General features: G+C 39.3%; 1 protein-coding gene across 1 annotated transcript in view; it reads right to left on the reverse strand.

Annotated features, from left to right (window-relative positions):
* The window catches only part of SEC24D (SEC24 homolog D, COPII coat complex component), a gene marked incomplete at both ends in the record, with an annotated part of 50702 nt that extends 41340 nt beyond the window's left edge, over window positions 1-9362 (reverse strand). The window contains 5 exons of the mRNA XM_081999103.1: window positions 1643-1764; window positions 2552-2821; window positions 4895-5043; window positions 7135-7261; window positions 9212-9362. Coding sequence (XP_081855229.1) covers window positions 1643-1764; window positions 2552-2821; window positions 4895-5043; window positions 7135-7261; window positions 9212-9362 — 819 coding nt within the window. The remainder of the gene's footprint in view (window positions 1-1642; window positions 1765-2551; window positions 2822-4894; window positions 5044-7134; window positions 7262-9211) is intronic.
* Between the last annotated feature and the right edge of the window lie 11918 nt (window positions 9363-21280).

Raw genomic sequence — 21280 nt, forward strand, 5'->3', positions numbered from 1 at the left:
TGCTCTTTACAGACATCGACCCAGATCATGTTTCTTTTAAACATGTCATTTTTATCCTCTCTGTGCTGCTTAAACAAACCTTTTAACCTATTTTAACATTGCTGTCATAGTCAAGTCTGTTTATTCTACATGCGTAATTGAAACAAGACATCAGTCCATGCTCTCATGCCAGACATCCTTCCCCCATCTTTTTTTTTTTTTAATTAGACAAGTCCATTTTGTCATTCTTATGTAAAAAGCACCATACTGAAAGACTAGGAATAAGACCTATTAAGGGCATTTGTTAATTAAGCAGACACTCCAGCTTTTTTACAGTTTTCAGTTACATTTAACTTGAAAATTGCCTTTAATAGAAACAATTGCAGTTGTTACATTAACCTCTCGAGCATTTTTCCAAAAGTCTGGCGATTTTACATCAAAACCATCACGGGATAAAACAAACAATCTTCAGAAGGACAAACGAATATGCCAGTTTAAGGAAGCAGGGCTGCTCCCTGCAAGACAGTGTCAGGCTTCTACACAAATGCTTCTCCCTCATCTTGGTGGAACACAAATCCTTTCCTGTACAGCAATACCACCTCAGCAGAGAAGTGGAAGATTCCTTCACCCAGGCTAGCTTACAGTGTAGTGGTTAATACATTTTTTTAAAGTATAAACTTCTAGGGCAAAGCTGCAGGACACAGCCTGCTTCAGGAATACCAACTCTCCAAGGACCTTTTCACCCATCCAGCTGATTGCCAGAACCAGTATAACCATGTGCATTGGAATGTGTTTTCCCTGTAAGTTCAGCACATTTTCTCCCTCTATTTCAATCAGCTGTTCTCGATAAAAAATAACTTAAGTGCAGCCTGCATTTGACTAACTATTCCTTCGGGTAACAATTACACAATTTAAGATGGACACAACCATAATCTTGTTTTCCCTTTCTCTCACACCATTCTAAGAAGAGGAGACACTGTCCTACCAGTGCATGTTCAGGCATGCTTCAAGAGCTGAGCCTCTTGAACCTGTACGAAGCTTAGGCATTAAGTATATCCCAAGTCTATATATGACAGCAGCAACTGGAAGGATGCTCAGGCAAATAATTCTAGTTGCCTGGGAAACTCATGAAATCAAATAGTGAGGTGTTTTTGAGCATGGGGCTTCTCAGCATTTCCAGGATTGCAGTTTTAGAGTTCCCATACTTGTACTCTGCACAAATCCTACTTTAGGTGTCTATCTGTTACTAAGTTTATGCCTTCAAATTTCTAGAGTAAAAAGGAAAGGTGATTAGCTGCAGTGAATGCAAGTAATCCTTCAGTACTGCTCACTGTCATACTAAGAATCCTGTTGAGAATTCCTATTAAAGTATTTAGAGTCATGGGTATATCCGATGTTAGGTAAAATGATAAAGCCTCTTCAGTACTAAAACTAACATTATGCACTAATTTATCCAAAACTGACAGCACAAAGTACAAAATGGCATATAATTAAGAAACTGTAAAAAATGGAACATATCTTGTGAACGAAGCCATGTAAGTGCAATTTTATGTTACAAAAAAAACCACCAACTAAACCAAATACAATATTAGCATTGTCATTCCTTTATCTTAAATGCAGCAGAAATTGACTTTCATAAAAAAATTAGTGCCACATTACTTACTGGGCTTGGAATAGAGTCAGGATCAAGCTTCTTCTGCTGTGGACCTGTGAGCTGTGCTGGACTCCCAGGAAAAGCGCCAGGATAAGACAGTTGAGATCCTGACATCTGAGGACCATAGTTTGCTGCAAAGTTACACATGACAATTCATTTAAAGTATTTAAGTTGCATTATCAATTTCTAACATCAGCTTTTGCCATACAATTCATTCTTACTCCGCTAAATGCAACTTCTCCTTCCCTTCTATTTCTAGCAAGTAAAAGAAATGGATTACTTTGGCTTATGCGGTCTGTGTTTTAAAGGTAAGCATAAAACCAGGTGTGACAACTTTGGCTCCAAAGTTTTCAGGTATATGTCAAGTAGGATGGTTATTAGAGATTACCACAGCTACTCAAACCAGGACATTACATTAGTGAGAAACTCTCCCCTAACATCAGCCAATACAAACTGGTCTAGTTACCTGGCTTTTTAGTTGTCAAAATAACCGTTTTGTTCACCTATGTCAGGTGAAATACTTGTATGCAGTTACCATTCTTTACCGCTATAGTAAAGCATTTTTGAAAGCTGCTTATGACAGAGAGTACTATAAGACAGACAGCAACCTTTACACAGTATAAGAAAAAGTCCTTTCTGGGGTATGTTGTGCCTTTACCCATTACTAACCAAATAATTCTGTTCTTGATAATCTCCTTTTTCTTGTTACAGTCTCAACAAAGTGTTAAACTTTTGAGTAAAAGCATAGCCTGCCTTGAATGCACAGATTGACAATGCAAATCTTTCCATTTTACAAAAAGAGGATTAAATTTTCATTTTTCCAAGTCAGCAGAACATCAACTGTGAACAGTCGGTGTTCTACCAGTGATTCTCCACGTACCTTTTGTTTTCAATTACATAACAAACATCCTTCCTTACCTTGCTGAGGATGATATCCAGGCCCTGGAGGCTGTCCTGAAAGCTGTTGCAAGTTAGGATTTGGGGGGACAGGTCCAGGGATCCCATCTTGTCTGGCTATAGGAGGCAATGATGGTTGAGCACAAAGGCCGTTAACATTATTTGCTGGTGGAGGAATTTGTGATCCAGGTGGTAAAGCGATTTGCTGCTGGGTTGGTGGTGGTAGTTGTGGACCCTGAAAAAGTGCCGGATGCCCAGAAGACATGCGAGAGCTTGGAGTAGTGCCAGGACCTGAGCAAGAAACTATGTCAGCTGAGTCAAAAATGACAACCTACTCAATCTGTGTGGAAGGTGTTCTATTTTTGCTCAATACATTTACAACACATAGGCAATATTGCATCCCATACTGACAATGTTGCATTATGCGGATTCTGAATGCCTGTTCACATAACAAATCTGACCTCATAATTTAAGTCTGAATTGATTCAGACATTCAATTTCATTTCTTTTGTCTCTATTTTCAATAAAAACCTGCAGCTGAGGTGGATGGGGAAAGAGAGAGAGAAGCCAGCCTTTGACAGTTCTTGATTAGAATACACATAAACACTATATGCTTTTGAAATAATACTTAATTTCATAATGTGAAACAACATTCTTTTTGCCTAATAATCAGTTTCTCTTATGTAGCATATTTTTGTTAGTCTGTTATTTGCATTTCACCACAATAGGTTCAATGGAAGATAAATCCACTCATTTTTTCTGGTTTACAACCATCTTCTGGTTTTGATGCTAAAAGATGAAACATGTGGGAATTATTTTGTACACAGTGGTGAAGAACAGTTTGTCGTTTATAAGATCCAGATTCCAATTAGAATTAAGAGGAATGTGGAAAGGGGGGGGGGCAGTTTGAGACTTGCAATTTATAAGTACTTATTACTTTACAAAATCTACCTTTTTTAGTCAAGTTTGTCCCTAAAGACCTACAGCAAAATCATTTTCAAGAAGGCTAAAAATATAACCAAAATCAGGTTTAGAGCAAAAGAACACAAAATTGTGTTAATATACAAATATTGAAATGCATCTTCTGTCAGACATGTTAACTGAAAAAAAAAATTTCTCATGCAAAACGCAAGCTCAGGTTTTGTACAAACAAAGATCACTCCAGTAGCTTTAAAACCTGTGAATTTCAGCACTCTGTGAAGTTACACCAACTTAGACTTATAGCTAAGGAAAAAATCAGAAGAACAAAACCCATCACAGAGGCAGACTTGTAAAGAATCTGTATCTTCAGTGGTCTGAAGGGTATCTCAACCTTCCAGCACGTAACACGATAAGAATTTTACATAATTATTGCTGAAGGCAATATAATGAAGGCAGGAAGCAATAAAAATTTTTGCTCTAAATAATATGAGTTGCTATATATGAAGTGCTCTAGAGGTGCTGGGCCACACCTCATCCTATATAAAAAGGTCTGAGTTCATCGTGCACTTGCAGTTCAGTACCTCAAGGTTGAATTTGAGCCTAAATTAATTTTTCTAAGGTGAAGAAGGTGTAAGTTTTCATAAGCGATTGCACAAACAGAGGGTCAGACCCATGGCAGTTATGCAGGTTTCATTCAAGTCAAATCAGCAACTCGTAAAGCCTGGGTAGGAACAGCAATATGGCATCAGTGCAGCCTGTCCTGAAAAGTTCACTTTTACACATATCTTACAAACTTATTAACCACCAAAGTGATCCTCATTTAAAAAAATTCATCCTCCTAAACACACTGGCCTTGGCAAAACAAGATGCTAACTAAATTCCACTCCTTTTAAATGAAATGGTAAATTTCACCAGGAAATACTCAGGAAAAGCAGATACAACCAAATAGAAAATTAGTGGTGGGGAATCATTTACATGGAAGAATCACATGATCACATCTTTACCTCATGGCTTAAGTTTGAGGTGTTTTAGCCTCAAAATAAATGCAAATAAATTTAGATGAAAAACTAACCTATAAGCATTGGACAAAAAAGAGTAAGTTTCAATACAGAGAGAAACTCTAAAAAGCTAAGAAAAATTAAACCCTGTCTGTGTATTATTGCTCATGCCTTCGCTGTTACTGACAGGATCAGTAATTTGATAAATGACTGATAAGATAGCTGACTTTTACAGAAGGTTCATCAAACATCAATTCAGAATTAACCCAAGAATATTGATTTAAGGCATAGGATGAGATTGAAAAAAAAATTCTAAGAACTTGAGCAAATGATAGTGGTCAAATATTTAACCTTCTGTTCATATAGAAGTTCAATCAGTTTCTCATTATCACACACAATAGCTTTAACTGAGAAAAAGACAATCAGATCAGATAAAAATGATTACCATAGCTATTTATCTGCATGTTGTTGAGCTGGTTAGCAAGGTGTGCTGTAGGTGAAATGGATGCAGTATTTGGGTAGGCTGGTTGTGACTGATGACTGTAGGGAGGATAGGAAGGTCCGGTATTGCTTGGCGGTGGAGGGCCTTGAAACCTAAAAGGAAAAATTAGTGCAGGTATGCAAAAAATTACATCAACCAATCATAATTCTAGAAGGTCCAATACCTCCTCAAGGGTGGTGCTGAAACAACTAATTAGGACAGACAAACTCTTCAGAAAGTTTGCTCACGTTCTGCTCAGCAAACGTATACTTGAATTAAAATAGTCATGAAGCATAGAGAGAATGCACACTTGTTTAAAAAAAAAAGAGACAGTATGTTATGTTTGCATACTTGTCAGAAACAAAGAAGTGTGAGTATGCCATGACAAAGAGAGAGTGGTGATAACTGTATGAAAGCTTGAAGATTAAGAAGCACAAGCTTCTGAACATATCACATCATGACATCTCCTTTCCATGCTTATAAAGAAAGAATCCCTACTGGGCATGGGTGAAGAAGATCAGGAGAAAAATCTGTGAGAAGAGGAAAATGAAGTGAGAAACTGTTAAGGAGTTCCCTGTAGTAGAAGAAAAAAGAAGATGCAGGTAGGGGAAAACTGCTTCATGATTATCAGATATGGAAAAACAAGAATGCAAGAAAAATAACTAAAGAAAAGAAAGAAGTGACACACATGTGGCTTATAAAGATATTTACTACCAGACTATTTCACTCTGGAAAAATAAGATCTCAAGCTATCTCCTAAAGAAGATCTACACTGATTTTTCCCATGACCACTTCTAAAACTGAGGAGGGGCCTATCTGTATCAAGAGAAGTAGAACTCACTTTCCTTGAAATTATGATGTGGAAATTTCCTGGCCTAGAATAGCAGCTCTCAGCAATTTAGGAATAAAAACAAGACCAGGTAAAAAACAATAGATGTGCAGCTGTCAGGGCAATGACTAGAAGCTAAGAAAGAGAATCAGTATTTTGCTGGGTTGGTCATGTCAACTTGACTCTGTTCACCGTGGTTTTACATCTTCAGGCCACAACCACTTCTTGTGCATTAGTACATTGTCTTTTACACTGATCACCACTCTCTTTGAGTCCTCCTTTACACAGTAGTAACACACAGACAACAAACAGGCTTCCCTATTTTAAGGCCTAATAAAACATATACGTGGCTTTATTTGAACACAAATAACTACACAACAACTAAAAAGCACACAAGCAGATTAACACTTCAGCCAACTAAAACAAGAATGTTGTTAAATGGTGTCAAGTTCACTAAAACTAAAATGCCGATAGGTACACAAACTAATTTTGTCACTCCTGGGAGGTGAGCAAAACATTAACATTCGACAGAATTAAATAAATGAGCTAAGCACATTTACCCACTTATAACTACCTGTGATATAACCACTGTGTAATAAACCTTGGCTATCCCCTCGTGTGATCATTTTTCCAAGATTACTTTTCACAGCTTCCACCTGTCGCTATTTTCTCCCATCCCCACCGCTGTCTCCTTCACTCCTTCCTATGAGCTCTGGAGGCAGGACAACAGCACTTCAAGTAAACTCTTCATAGTCAATCTCAGACCTAAGCAAAAGAGTAGCAGTCATCCATCTTAGTATAACAAAACTGCATTATAAAATGTCTTTGAAGTATCCTATGGAGCCTTGGCTATGATCCCACAACAATGAAGCAAAGACATCTTAACAAGGCAGGGAGCTGGGGGAACTAAAGATATTGAGACATGCACCAGCTTCTAGTCAAAACTCTCTGGCAACTATTAATTTGTAAATAACAACTTCTGGGTACCTCACAACAAAGGAGAATTAAGACATCAGAGAGTAAACAAAAAAAAAAAAGCAACTTCTATATTAAACAGAACTTACAACACCTTACTGCTGCTTTGAAACAATGTGTCTAAGATCAGGAAGAAAGACTAACTAAAAATAAAACAAACGACGCACGATAAAGACCTGACTTGCTGTAAAATAGAACTTAATGAGATTACAGATCACACTGTATGATCTGGCAGTTTAACATCACAGCAAACCAAACTAGAGGATCCAGTTCAGAACTGGAATAAGTCGGAACTGCTGAAGATAAAAAAGATGCCATACTTCAATGTCAGTGAAGCAGCCGAAGAGAGGTAACAGAGGTCAAATAGCTTAGATCTCATGTATTAATTCTTGAAAGTCACCTAGGTGGCTGTTGCCCTGGTGTACTGGGCCCATTTTGGAAGTTGGTCTGGCTGAACTGATGTGTACCAGGTGGTGGAGGCCCAGCAGGAGCCGAAGATCCAAATGGCATGTTTGATTTCGACACACCTGCAAAAGAAGAAGTACTTTTATGTAGGAACCCTGTAAGAAAGCACAAGATCGCCAAGAAATACCAGCGTACAGCCCTGCTCTAGCAGCAAGAATGTTGACTCTAGGTGGCCCTGCTTAAGCAGACGGCTTGGACCAGGTGACCTCCAGAGGTCCCTTCCTCAGTCATTCTGTGATTCCGTAAGAAAAATACAGATTTCTGGACAGCTATAGAAGCAGGTATGAAAAAGAACTGATAGTAAAAAAGAAGTAAACTGTAGTAGGTAACTTCCCAGCAGAAGAACCCAAGAGGGACAGTAAGAAAGAAGCAATAATGAACAAACAGACCCTCCAATTCAATTTGGGACACTGGTAACTCCCTGTCACCCAGTTATCTTTATAGGTAGAAGCAAAAGGTCCCTTTCATTTCAGTGACCATGAACAGAAAGAAACCTTGGAACATCCTTAAAAAAAAAAAAAGCCTCCATGTGTAGAGCCTGTAAACCTATGCTAAAAATGGTTCTTAATTCAGATCTAGAGCAGTGACTATGAAGAAACATATTCAGTAGTGCTGAATAAAAAGCTTTTCACACTGTATTTCTTGACTGATTTTCCTTTAAATTACTCTAACATCAAAAATTTGTTTGGTACCAAAACTGGTGTTTTCCCAAGTACTCTAATAAGCCAATTACCAGAAGTAGTTCTATCTTCCGACTATATTCAGCATTGGATTACAGTAACACAACTCCTACTGTCTTTAACAAGAAGTTTCTCCAAAACTGTAAAACTACTTTTTTTCTGTTTTATCAAGGACACCACAGAATATCTAAAAAACCTCAATATACTTGGATACTTAGTTCTGTCATTACCCTACCCCACCATCTCAAAACCTAAATTTAATGTAACTTATAATAATCTGAATGTTATTAAAATTTTTAATACTTTTTTAGATGCCTTAGAGAACACTTCAGACATCTGTACTATTTTAACTAATTTTCCTCTGTGACATCAAGCAAAATATTGAGATGGTCCCTCTTCCTGTCTCCCTATCTTGGCTGTATATATCAGTAGACTTACGGAGGGAAGAGGAAACCTCACTCTTCAGATATTTTCCACAGTCCAAATTCACTAGTCTAGCGTGCCCACTTTGACTTTACTGAAGCTGGACCAGCATGACTTACAAACAGCAAAACAGGCTTAAATTCTGTGCTCTCAAATAATTTTTTTTTAAGCTTCAGCCACTATATATTCATATATCATACTTCTTGAAAGATCTGAAGTCACGTATTAGTAAGTTAAAATTAATGAAAAGCAAAGGAGAGACAAAGACAGCCATGTTTATCTGTTGGATGTCAATTACATTATCTGTAGCATGATTAGGCTGGTAGAAATAAAGCAAATATCCCCTTTGCTTGCACTCAAAGGTGCCCTTCCTCATAGAAAGTAATTGTCTCCTGAGTGGTTAGAAATCAGATGGGCTCTACTTACCATGCATTACCCAAATACATCACCCAGTAAGCAAGCTTAAGTAGGAGAACACCAGCTCATACTCATAGGCAAGTTTGTGCTCAAGAATTCAGTAGGACAAAGGACCTATTGTGAAGAATACAACCCATTTCTGAGAGCTTGCTTGCCATTAACACATACGAATTGAGGAACATTTCTCTATTCCCAGAAATCACACCTTTTGTATTTGTCTGTATTAGGTATTATTCATGATACAGCATTAAGCACTAGTGCCTATTGCTTCCTGGACAACGGAATTCACACACAACGGTCAGATGCCCACTACCACACATCTTACATCAACATTTGAGCACCAACAATAACGCAGACAAAGCTAGTGCAGGATCCTGTTGCAGTAGCAGTATAAAACCAAGCATTTTTTTCTGACACAAGTAAGAAAGAGAGATGAAAAATGCCTTCATAGAAAAGTAGACTCTGAAAACACATTTTAAGCCAAATTCATACCTGGCTGAGGTGCTGAGTATGAGGAGGTAGGGTCCCCATAATGCCCATAATGAAGTGAAGAATTAGATGGTCCAAAACCTGCAGAAAAACCTCCTATTCCTGACTGGGATTGGGAATATGGAGGAGCTGCAACGTAACCTTGTTGACTCATGATGGCAATATTCTCATTCCAAGTATTGGGTCCTCTTTAGGAATCTGCAAAAGAGAAAGTGACACCTGCTAATATTTTTCACTCTGTGCATTTTAAAAGGCTGTGAACTGTGTTCTCAAAAAAGACAAAAGACATATTTGAGGGCAAAAAGGACCTGGAAGTCAGGGGGAAAACAGTGGTTTTGCTTGCTTGGTTAGTTTCCTCACCACTACCATATACTGCATGAATTTAAACAAATCACTGAATTCATCTGAATGGGATCCCACCTCTCCCAGGCCCATGGAGAGAAAAACTGTAAGTAATGGCTGTGCAGGTAAAAGAAAATGCAAAGGAAAGTCTCAAACTGTTCACTTTAATGGGAAAACCTAGACTTCTACTACACCTGAAAAATACACTGAGAGTCCTGCTCCCCAAATACCAGATATCCCAATCACTGAAAAAATCAGGAAAGGCAGAGTGACCAGAGTATGAAACTCATCAAGCAAATCCTTCTGTCCTAGCACACCTTTTTTTAGAGGAGGCATGGAACATGGCACCAGCTTTCCATCAAACCTTCTACATCAGCCCCATTCTAAGCAAGTGAGGAAAGATCCCTGGCTTTTGATGCTGGTAAAACAGAGAATAAAGTACAGGATAGAGATCGATCTTGTTTCTGCATTAGTGGCCCAGGCCTGAGCAGCCTTTTTACTACAGGACTCCATAGCATGACAAAATTGAGCACAAGGTATTCCACAAATAAGAAGCTGTTCTCTGAGGGCAGTATGGCATCAACAGTACCATATGCTGCCCTTGCTATTACCAGGTGTCTTTTCCCTAAGCTTTCACATCTTGATTGTGTTGTTGTTAAAGAAAGAAAAAAAGACAACACAAAACACCAAAACCCAGAATTTTATCAAAAGCAATTCAGAAAAAGTTTTCTAATGATGACAGCACTCACAAGAAATGTAATTCATTTCTTCCAGTCAGATTTTGCTAAGCAGGATAAAAGAAACTTTCAGGAAAGAGTATCCTGATAACTGCCATAATTTTTGGAACTAGAAAATCTGAAGAATTCTGCATTAGTAGACCAGATTATTGTATTTCATGAGACTAGTTTTCAGACACAGCACCCTTGCCACTAAGGGATTTGAAAAGTTATTGAGCTTGTACACTCTGCAGCCTTGATAGCTAGCTTTCATCCATCCATGAGAGAATTTTTTATTTTGACTTCATATCGAATTTAAAAAAAACAAAATTCCACTAAGTTTCTTGATACCCAAATTAAAACTGTTTTGGGAAATGCTGAGGATCCAAAGTGAATGAGCACTTACTACTTCTGTAGAGTCCCAAGTACATGTGTCAGCCATCCCCAAAGAACTAGAGATACATGACATAAACTAGCAGTTTAGATGTTAAATATTCCTTTGAAATAGCTTTCCCAACCACCTATACTTCACATTCTTAGGCTTGAGCCATGCAGTCATCTCTGAATATGCAAACTTCATGAAAGTAAGTCAGGCATCGTGCTCCAGAAGCATGCACAAAGGCATCTCAGAATTACACACAGCTCCAAGAACACAACAGACAAATTCTTGCTGCACTGGCACATGTCAGTAGAGAAAAGCTATCCCCATCAGAAAACCCATGTCTAGGCTTCTCATATTAAATGTACATTTCGGGGGAGGGGGAAGCAACAGTTTTACTGTTCTTATCTTCCACATCAGACAAGAAATCACTTTCAGCTGGGCACAGGGCCTAGCCCTCCTCACAGATTGCCTGTGCAACCCTCTCAGCCACACTCCCCAACATAGCACAAAGTTGCTCAGCTGCAGTATTAAACTGCTTCAGACAGGTAACCTTAGAATCTGTCTTCTATTTCTTAGTTAACAAGGTAAACACAGGGAGAAGAAAAAAAATGTTTAAACAGAGAGGCTTCGTGCTGCCAGTCATACTTTCTTCCCTCCCCCGCCCCCATCAGAAAAGACGTGGCAGTGTGAGCTTTAGTTGCTCCAAAAGATAGTAAGTCAGCACTAAACTACCTACACGTTGGCACAGACATATATATATTTTAGATCTATATAAAGGAAGAGATTTTCACTTGGAGGCAGCTGTAACAGCCAACACCTTTAGCTGTGACAGCATCCAGGGGAAACTACTTCCTCCACAGCTCGATCTCACACACACACAAAAAAAATCTTGCCACGTCAAACTTCCCACAGACAGTATAAACACGCAGAGGTTGTGCTGAAGAGAGACAGGAACTCTAACCGTAAGCAAAATTATACAAGTTTATCAAACACAGTTCCGGACTGTATTTAACATAAAGCATTTTTAATCCCTTCTCAAGTTATGTATACATACCAACACACAATGAAAACAGTTTGGATGCAACACCCAAAATATCAATATCAAAACCAATCACCTAAGGCTTTGGTGACCAGGTTCTACCATGAGACATACAGATTCACTCTGGAAACTGCATCAGAAAGATCGGACGATGTGCTAAACCCAGATCTTTCCCTGGGTTTGTTTAGTACAAGTGTCACTTCCTAGAAAAAAAAAAAAAATCTCTCAACACTAGTTTGTCTTTCTTAACACTAGTTTACCTTACAACCCACAACCTGAAGAACAACACTAACACAAACGCTTCATGATTTAATTTACTGCTATTACAAAATAGGTTGTCACCTTTTTTTTTTTTTTTTTCAGAGGACTACTGTACCTATGTAATGTTCTACAGAACTGATATCTCTGTGAAAATGTAAAAGTCCACTATGGGCATGCAGAAGTAGGATAACAGAATCAAGAATAGAGGATCACGTTCTCAGCTAACTGAAGGAGTACTATTAACTTTGTATTTCTTCAGAGACACTGTGCTTAGTAACATCATCTAGGAAGAGGTGCTGTCCCTCCCCAAGGCATGCTGCAATTTTAATTTGGCAAATAATCTTTGCGGTGTGTGGATGTATCTACACACACACGTACACAGAATGGACTGTAGCTACACACATTACATTTTGGGTTTGTTTTTTTAATAGCATATTTTGGAATAAGCTACGAAAGCGTAAACTTAAAATTACTCCAATTCAGTGCAGGACCTGCAAAGGGTTAACATTCCGAACCCTCATTAACTAATAATCTTCTGTCACTATAACATCGCCACAGGTCTCACGACTCGGTCGGTGCCATCACCCCGCTCCGCGCGGGACACCTCTGCCTGCCCGCGGCAGGAGTGAGGCGGCAGGCCGGGAGTACCTCTGCCTGCCCCCCGTACCGCCGCCGTGGACTCCCCGGCTCCGCGCAGGCAGGGTGCAGCTCCCCCAGAGCCCCTGCCCTCTCCCACCGATGACGGTCCCCACAGCCGCGACCCCACCGCCCCCCGCGGCTGCTCACCCGGGCGCTGCCCCGCCGGCAGGGCCTGATGCCGCCGGCCCCCTCAGGCTGTGGCGGCGGACCGAGAGCCCGGGGAGCCGTTAGGACCGTTACCTGGGGGCCGCGTGCAGCCCCCCGCCTGCCCGCGCGCGCCTCCGCTCGAGGACACTCGCTCACCCGACTGCCACGTCTGAGGCTGCCCGCGCGCCCCCGCCCTGCCCCCCCCCGCCCTCCTCCCGCTGCCCCGGCCGGGAGCGCGCCCGGCGGCGCCTGCGCACTGCCGGGCAGCGACGCCGTGCCCTCAGTGGCTGCGCGCGGCGAGCGTGAGGCGAACCAGAAGGGCGGCGGGGGCGGCCGCCGAGGGCGGATAGCAGCCGCCCCGCGGAGCCGGTGCGCGGCCGCGGCCGCCGAGGGCGGATAGCAGCCGCGGCCGCCGAGGGCGGATAGCAGCCGCCCCGCGGAGCCGGTGCGCGGCCGCGCACGCAAGCCACCGCCATCGCAACCCAGCCGCGACGGGGAAAAGCCACGTTGCCGCTGCGTGCCCGCCGCGGCGGGCGGGAGCGCGGACGGCGCCGGTGAAGGGGATTCAGAAACGGTGACGGGCTCGGAAAAAAACTCGCAGCAGGAGTGAAGCGGCGTCCCAGAGAGAAAGATCGGGAGCAGCTTGCTTAGATCGAGCAGAAACCCGTACATGCAGTACATGCAGCTTGTAACTGTTACCATCAATTCATTCTTCCTTCTGTATGAGCGGCGAAATTCCTCCTCAAACATAGAAGTGCCTTAAAAATAGGATACTTTTTCTCATATGTGCTTTAAAAGCACATTTTTATCTCCGGCAATACATATATATGTAAAATTTTGCCACCTGAATACCTGGAGTAAAATACAACACAGGTACTTTACTTTTTAAATGTACTGTTCAAGTACATTTAAAAATACTACCTTGGCTACAAGATCAAGTCAATGTTTTTCTAATTAACAAAGTAGAAACATGGGAGTAAGGTGAGAAAGATGTATTGGTAAAATGACTCTGTTCCTCCTCGCCAGAAAACAAAAATACTCACTGTGATGTTATAGTAAAAAAAGAGGAACGTGACAGAGCATTAGCAAAAAGAGAAAAGTAATCACTCAAATACAGCTTCACAACTCATACGCATCTGGAATCCAGGCTTCATAGGCTTTCTTATCCTTTGAGTGTTCTGCAACCTTAATGAGGCTTTTGAAAGTAGTGAACAGTTTTACATGGTGCTAAATCTCAGTAATGGCTACCTTTGACAATCTTGTCTAAAGCATTCATTACTACACAAAATAATTCTGAAAAAAATCCCAGTGCCTTTGAAACAGGTATCAAAATGAAGGTACACAGAGGCATCCTTTACTCACAAGAAGCCTCAGCAAGCAACACAAAGTGGGCAAGAACAAGTCTTGACCTGTCTTCATTCTGGCTATCCAGAGCTGGATTCACCACCGAATAATATAAGCTGGTTTTTTACATGTTATCGGAACCAATAGTGTTGGATACGTCAGAGAAAATCTGAAAACTTTCAAATCTCTCACAACTGTCTAATCAGAATGGAAAATTTAGTCCACAAGGTGACAAGCATCAGTTAAACTGGATGTGGTTTTGGCTTCAGAGTATCAGTGACTCTTTCATAAGCAGGATGCAAAACAATGCCTTTCATCATTGCTGAGCTGTAGTTTCACCCGTTGTCCCTATCTCTTTTGCTGGTTATATGGACACATACAATGACCTTCAGTTTTGCAAAATTCTTTTGAAATACCATGCCACCGAGGAAAATAACAGCTTTAAGTTTGGACATTCCCTATTTTGCTTTGGAGACATGCGGGTCGCTGTCCCACCAGCCCTGTTGTGTCTAGCTCGTAGCTATTAACAGTAAGCAGCTGTGGATAATTCAGCACTGAAGAACCGTGCACTTACTTGGCCACTGAATACTTACTATCAGATTTCTCCTCCCTGAAATCAGGTCTAGTGAAACTGAAAGATGAGATCAGCAAAAGATAGCAAGGAGAAGCTATGGCTTTGTTAGTTCTTCCCCCGTTTCAGGCCTGCTCCGGAAATGGATCAAGACGCCTCTTTTTTCAAGGATGCAGCTTCGCTTCCATTGTCCTTTAGCCTGGAACACTGAGACAAAAGGCACCCAGCATGTCACGGTGCAGATGTTTTGAAGCTACAAGTAGTATTTATCTACAGTTTCCATCTATAACATTAAAAGTAATTTAAGGTTTTCAATTTCAGAAATGTGGAAACATCATTAAAGATTTAAGCGCATTCCTGGTCTAGAAAGTAATTTCATAAAAATGAGATTGCAGGATTGCTATACTGTTGTCACTTCATTTTAATTAAATCATTTTAATAATAAATATAAAAATAAAAAAAACTCTCATAAAATCTGAGAATCAGACTGGTTTCTTCTCTATCATCATCAATAATGAAGAGCTTGCAGGTTAAATTACCCTTCTTAACAATCAATTTATTCTGAAGTTGTACCCATGCAATGCTGCTGAAAACTAATGTGATTTCATGTATTTCAGACCTGATTTGGAGTTAGGGCCGGTGAAGTAAATAGAAGAGTTTGTCTAAATCTATACGCTTTTTTCATCTATATTAAAAAATAGCAAACCCCCCTGCCTCTAAAGTCTCACTTTTAAAGTTCTCACTGGACATTTTTCTATTAGTTCTGAAACAAAGAAAACAGGTAGTCATCCATCAGCTTGGGAGATAATTGGATACAGAACCAATACAGGCTCTGTAGAAGCCTAACTCAAATCTTTCAGAGACCAATATAAATTTTTTTTTAATTATTTTAATAATTTGGAATTGATCTGTTCCCTGAAGTTACTACTGGAGGCCTATAAAAGCCCCTCACGGACAAACTGAGCAGAACTCCATGTCTCTATCTCATAGCACGTTGCATTAAGACAATATGTGATTCTAGGAAACCGAAATCCTAACCTAACCTTTTCGTTTAGAGGATGTCCTTAAAATATGGCCTTAGCACAAGCTGCCAGGAAGAATCAGAACAACACTGTGATGCATTTGAGCTATGGGCATGCATTTCTCACAATGATGGCTATAATACAGCTTTTGTAGCAGTTAACATTAATTGTGTTAACACATAGCTGTGACAAGACAAATATCTGCAGTTCAATGCTATATGTATTTTTTTTAAATCAAAATATGTTCTAAATCATTCTCTAGGGGAAGGTGTGGGCAATATTAGGTATGTTCTTTAAAGAAAAGACTATTTCATCACAAGGAATAATTCATAAAATTCCAAAGATTCTACATTTTAAAAGGCTTTTTTTGTTGAAACTCTTTTTTCTCCTTTTAATTTCATTTCTATGTCCTGCAGACAAAGCAACAGGTTTGCTTTTGTACATCAGAAGGGTCCTAAAAGCTGTTTACATAAAAAGATTACTTTCTTTTCCTGCCTTGCTTATGTATAATCACTAAAATATTCTTTAATGTTTTGCCTACCATATAGTTAACATCTATGGAAAACAGTTTACAGTTTAGTGTAAAGCACTTTACAAGCAAAATGGACATCAATATTTACAAAGGTTGTATTTGTTTAAAATGAAAGCAAAGACTTTGGTGAAAAAGAAGCAATCAGTTTTTGAAGGGATTATGTTTTTCTAAAAAAACCCTACCTGTGACTGTGAGGTCAGATTAAAAAATGCTAAATGAATTAAAAGGAAAGATGTAATATTTCAGGAAAGAGAACACTACTGCAAGAAGAAATAAGAAATCAGTGTTGTGACTCAGTTAAATTTCCAATACAAAAAACTAAGCACAATAGAAAGATAAATAAGGGTACAACAGAAGTGAATACTGATATTCTGATTAAACAATCTCAATGGCAATTAAAAAATATTATTGGAGTACACCCGTTAAACACTGCGCTATATAAAATGAAAACACAAAAGCAAAGGGTTTTCAGAATATTAGACTGATGTAGCTGCTGTTATTCAAGGAAAATAATACAGTTACGTTAAAATTCTGGGCATACATTCATTGCTATATGTATTTTCTCTTAAAGAACCAGTGTTAATAGATGATTCCTACAGTGACTATCCACTATCACCTAGTCCTATTTCAGCTCAGGCATGGGGCAACAATAAAGGAAGAATTAATTCCTTACCATTTGGTTTGTGGGTTTTTCCCCCCAAGGTCAGACACTAATTGAGCAGGTGGTGAGCCGGAGTACCTTTCAGCATACCATACACAAAGAGGTCCTGACACCTTGCGCTCATTAAAGTTTCCAAAAAGATTTTTAGATGAGAAGGAGTGTAAATCCAATTCCAATTCATAAACTTATAGTCTGTCTGCCTGAATTAATCTGCAAATTCATTTAGACTGAATATTACTCTCTATTCCCTGCTGTGAACTGGGCAATTTTGTTGCACTTGTACAGTTGCTGGTAGCTGTTGAACAGCTGCAATGTTCTACCCTAGAAATGGCTGCGTTTTGTTATACCCTGCAGGGAGGAAAGACTGGGAGCGCGTCACTCCTTCCCTGCCCCAACCCTTTTAAACATTACTGCAACTGGTAAGTCCACAACGACAGACCCTTTTGTCTTCATGGTCCCTAACTCCCCGAAACAGCGCACAAAAATCAACCGCCACAGAGGGCATTCGTTGCCTACCTTGGAGACTGTTGGTAAAGTTTACTGGCATATTTGCAAAGCAAAAACTTATATTTAGGGAATCAAAGTTACATGCAAGTGAAAGAATATTTAATGCTATTACTTGCCTCGGAGGGACTCTGGGTCTTGTGAAAAGGGCACTTGCCTTAAAGCCAAGGTCCTGATTTCTTGTTAGGTTAGTCCCTATTAGCTAAAACCACTTTCTTTCCCTGAAACTCAGTAAAACAGAAATTATTCTAAAATGCTCTATGGTCCACATGTGGTAAGTTCTATGCAGGTCAGACATTACATATGTGGACAGCATATGTGGTTTAGAAAACTGGCTGTGGCTGCTTTCTTTAAAAAAGACTTTCTGGCTAGTTCAAGCCTCAGTATCTGCAAACTGTGAGGCTCCTCCGCGTACTCTCACACTCTCACTGATGGTTGCTATTTTGGTTTTCTAATGAAATCAACATTCTGGCAACTCGATCTGGAACATGTACAGGACATAGATACGGTGTTCTGAGAAAACTGCTTTGATGTTTCAGTTGGAGAATTTAAATTATCTTTTTAAATTAATTAAGTACCGTCTAAGATGTATGAGAGTGGACGATTGCACTACCAGCTCTTAAAGAAAAAAACCCAAGACTTTATTACCCTGCCATAATTGCCACATAACAAACTGTAACATAACAAGAAAGATGAGACCTTCTTATTATAATCTGATGAATAATGTATGATATATAAAGCAGAGTGAATAAACATTGAGCCATCAGTCTGAGAAAGGACAGCAGAAAGTTATATGATCCTTTCCATGTTTGCTTGCTGAATGTATGGAATTTCTCAAACTTAGATATATTTCACTTTCACATTCAAAGGCATCTGAAGTAGCTTTACTTCCATTTGCTTTCATTTTATGTTTCCTGCTTATGTTTAAAATTTCTGATGTGTTAGTGGAATCTTGCTATAGAAGAGTACTCAAATACGCTTACTATCATAAAAAAAAGTAGCTGAGTTAACTCTTCATAGCGAGCTAGCTATTTATTTACTCAGTTTTCTCATTGGAAAACATAGGATTAATTTACAGTGTGTTTTTTTCCATTTGTACCAATAACAACTCAGTTGTATATCAGCCAGCGTTAATGATCATTCAACACATTGTGAGCATAGTTCTACTGCTAATAAGTCATAATGTTCCATACAACTGATTGTCTACTGCAACTCATATCATATTCTTCCCTTTCTCTGATCAGTTGATAACACAAGCAGGGTAAGTTGGTTTCTATTCATTAGTACGGACAAATATTCATAACTGTTGAATGAATCTGTTGCATAAGAAAAACAGCTCTTCAAAATCACTCTGAAATTACCTAAGATGCAAATACTTTTATGTTTATTCCCACTCACATTCACTGTGCTTCTGCTTTAAAGAACCATTGCTGCAGAAATAAAAAAATCTTCTACCTGAGCATGGAAAAATAACAGAGGTCCTACATACCAGTAAAGCATCTCTGCCATCTGTAAAAATACCAGTATTTATTTCAAGAGTATTTTTCGAAATACTGGGTTTATGCTATTTGGATACTATACTACTTCGACAGTATAACTATCTATACTATTTGGATAGTATAAACTAATTGATGCCTTTGCATCATCAACAAAAATAAACATCAGACTTAAATCAAAGAAAATAAGAATTAAATTTTAAAAACATCCATCACATTATTTGTGTATGACGGATGCAATAAAGGGATAGGAGATGCAGCTGGCATGAAAATAACAAAGGACAGGAGCAAAATTCTACATCTCGCTTGATGTCACAGCACGCATACTAGATTTGCTCCATGGAGGCACAAAAGACACTTGTTCAGGATTTGCAGGCTTTGTCAGTTGTCTGGAAATGTGGCAGATCCATGCCAACACCAGCTAAACAGTTTCACCAAAAGCAGAAGCCTGTACCAGAGAAAGAAGGAACTGAGAAGTCTGGAAACTGGTTTCTGGCAAGAAGATGCAGGGCAACAGGCAGGGATGTAGGATCAGCAGGGGTTAAACATCAAGGTGTTTTTGGAGGGCAGAGTTTTCTAATATAATCTGCTCTATTTGAAAAGGAATTAGTTATCAAAGCAGAAAGTTGGAATTCTTTTTCCTGTAGCCAGGAATGAAGATATCTGGATTGCCTTTTAATCTATTGCAGTTACTTGCACGCGGGGGGAAAGATTTCATGCAGGGAAGTCCTTGTTGAATCGCCTTTGTTGTTACTGTTTCTCTGGTAAAAATCTAAACAGAACCACCCAGATGCAAAGAGCGAGCAATGCTGTTAGCCTTATGCAGACATAACTTGATGCCATAGCAACTTTTTATGCACTGTCCTTTTGCTAGATGCTGTAGTTTGAACTACTGCCGTCGGACTCATGGGGGGCAGACACTGGACAAAATACTTCACTCTAATTGTAAAGTGAGCGTTAGAAACTGCTTTACAAATCTTACAGCTTATTTTGTAGTACAGAGGAAAGAGAGAAGAACAGGGTACTACAGGAGAATTCAAACTATCAAACTACAAATGGAGATTTTCAAAAGTTCAAGCAGATTTCTCAAGGTTACACTGTGTAGTGGCTATTTTCCCCATTTTACAGGCCCAGACCATAAATTAAATGTGAATTTGCAAGTGTAAAGGTGGAACCCAAGCTTCCCGAGACCCGTACTGTATTATAATTCAGTTGTTCCTCTGCTTCTCCTGTTCTTGTTTTCACTACTGATAAATTCAATCTTATGAGTCTTCCAAATGACAAACAATACCTGCTTTAAACTGCAATGCAAAAATAGTTGATTTTTACACTGAACTGCAGCCATGCATGTAATCAGTTGTTGAGTTCTTTAAAAGTAACAGGTCAAAGGGACTTAATCACTTTTATGCTAGCTAACAGGAAACAAAATTCAGAAGATGAAATCTGATGCAGGTGAGTATTCATCAGACTAATGTTAAATCTTCAAGATCTCTTCAGTTTTCAGTTCCACATTAAACCATCATTTCAAAATTTAGTAGACTATTTGGGCCTAATTCATAGCTCAGCTATGATTAAAATATATTCTCTAACTGAATATGATACGGTTACTCTTGATTCATAGTACATAGGAAGAGAGTTCAGCATGGTATATTTGTTTAGCCCAGTAACTGCGCTGTTAACGCAGTTCTTTCAGTAGCAAGAGAAGAGGTCATAAAAGCTGACTGTCTGAGATAAACAGATAGATGAAAGGTGTTCACCACCACCTTTAAATGACAATTCAAAGCACAGGGTGAAGCATTATGGCAGAAGTGAAGACCATAGAACACCTACTTACATGCATGTTCCGTTCAAGACTCAAAAGCTTTTGCAGAGAAGATAAAATTTAATTCCTGCAGGCTCTATTAAGAACAATGTGATGCAACCTTTCCCTGCCAAAACCAGAAAGAAAATACCACATAAATAGTTTTTTACTTTAGAATCTTTTATCAGAACTTTCCCAACTACTGAAGCCAAAAATGTAGTCATCCTATCTCCTGGGAATCAAAATGAAATGGAGATAGACACCTAAGAGTCTCATCAAGTCCCAAGAGAAAATTAGTTCTTGCTTGCCAAAACACAGTGATATCAGGGATTAAAATTTGAAGCCTTTACCTTTACTGGCGAGGAACTTCTCATGCCTCTTGTGAGCGCGGGCAGAGCTTTCCTGTCTGGCCTTAGAGGTAGCTAATAATCGCCTATGACTTGTATTTTTAATTTCTTTTCTCTTCTCTAAGACCTTGGTATTACTGTTTTTTAGTACCTTTACCACTCTGTACTTTCAGCCAGCAAACCCTCTTTAGCTGGCAGTGCACTGCAAAGTTTCTCATGCAATCAAACCATCTGGATTTTATTAATTTCTCTTGTAGGACAAGAGAAA

Source organism: Phaethon aethereus, assembly GCF_964289735.1.
Source record: "Phaethon aethereus genome assembly, chromosome: 4".
NCBI classification, from domain to species: Eukaryota; Metazoa; Chordata; class Aves; order Phaethontiformes; family Phaethontidae; genus Phaethon; species Phaethon aethereus.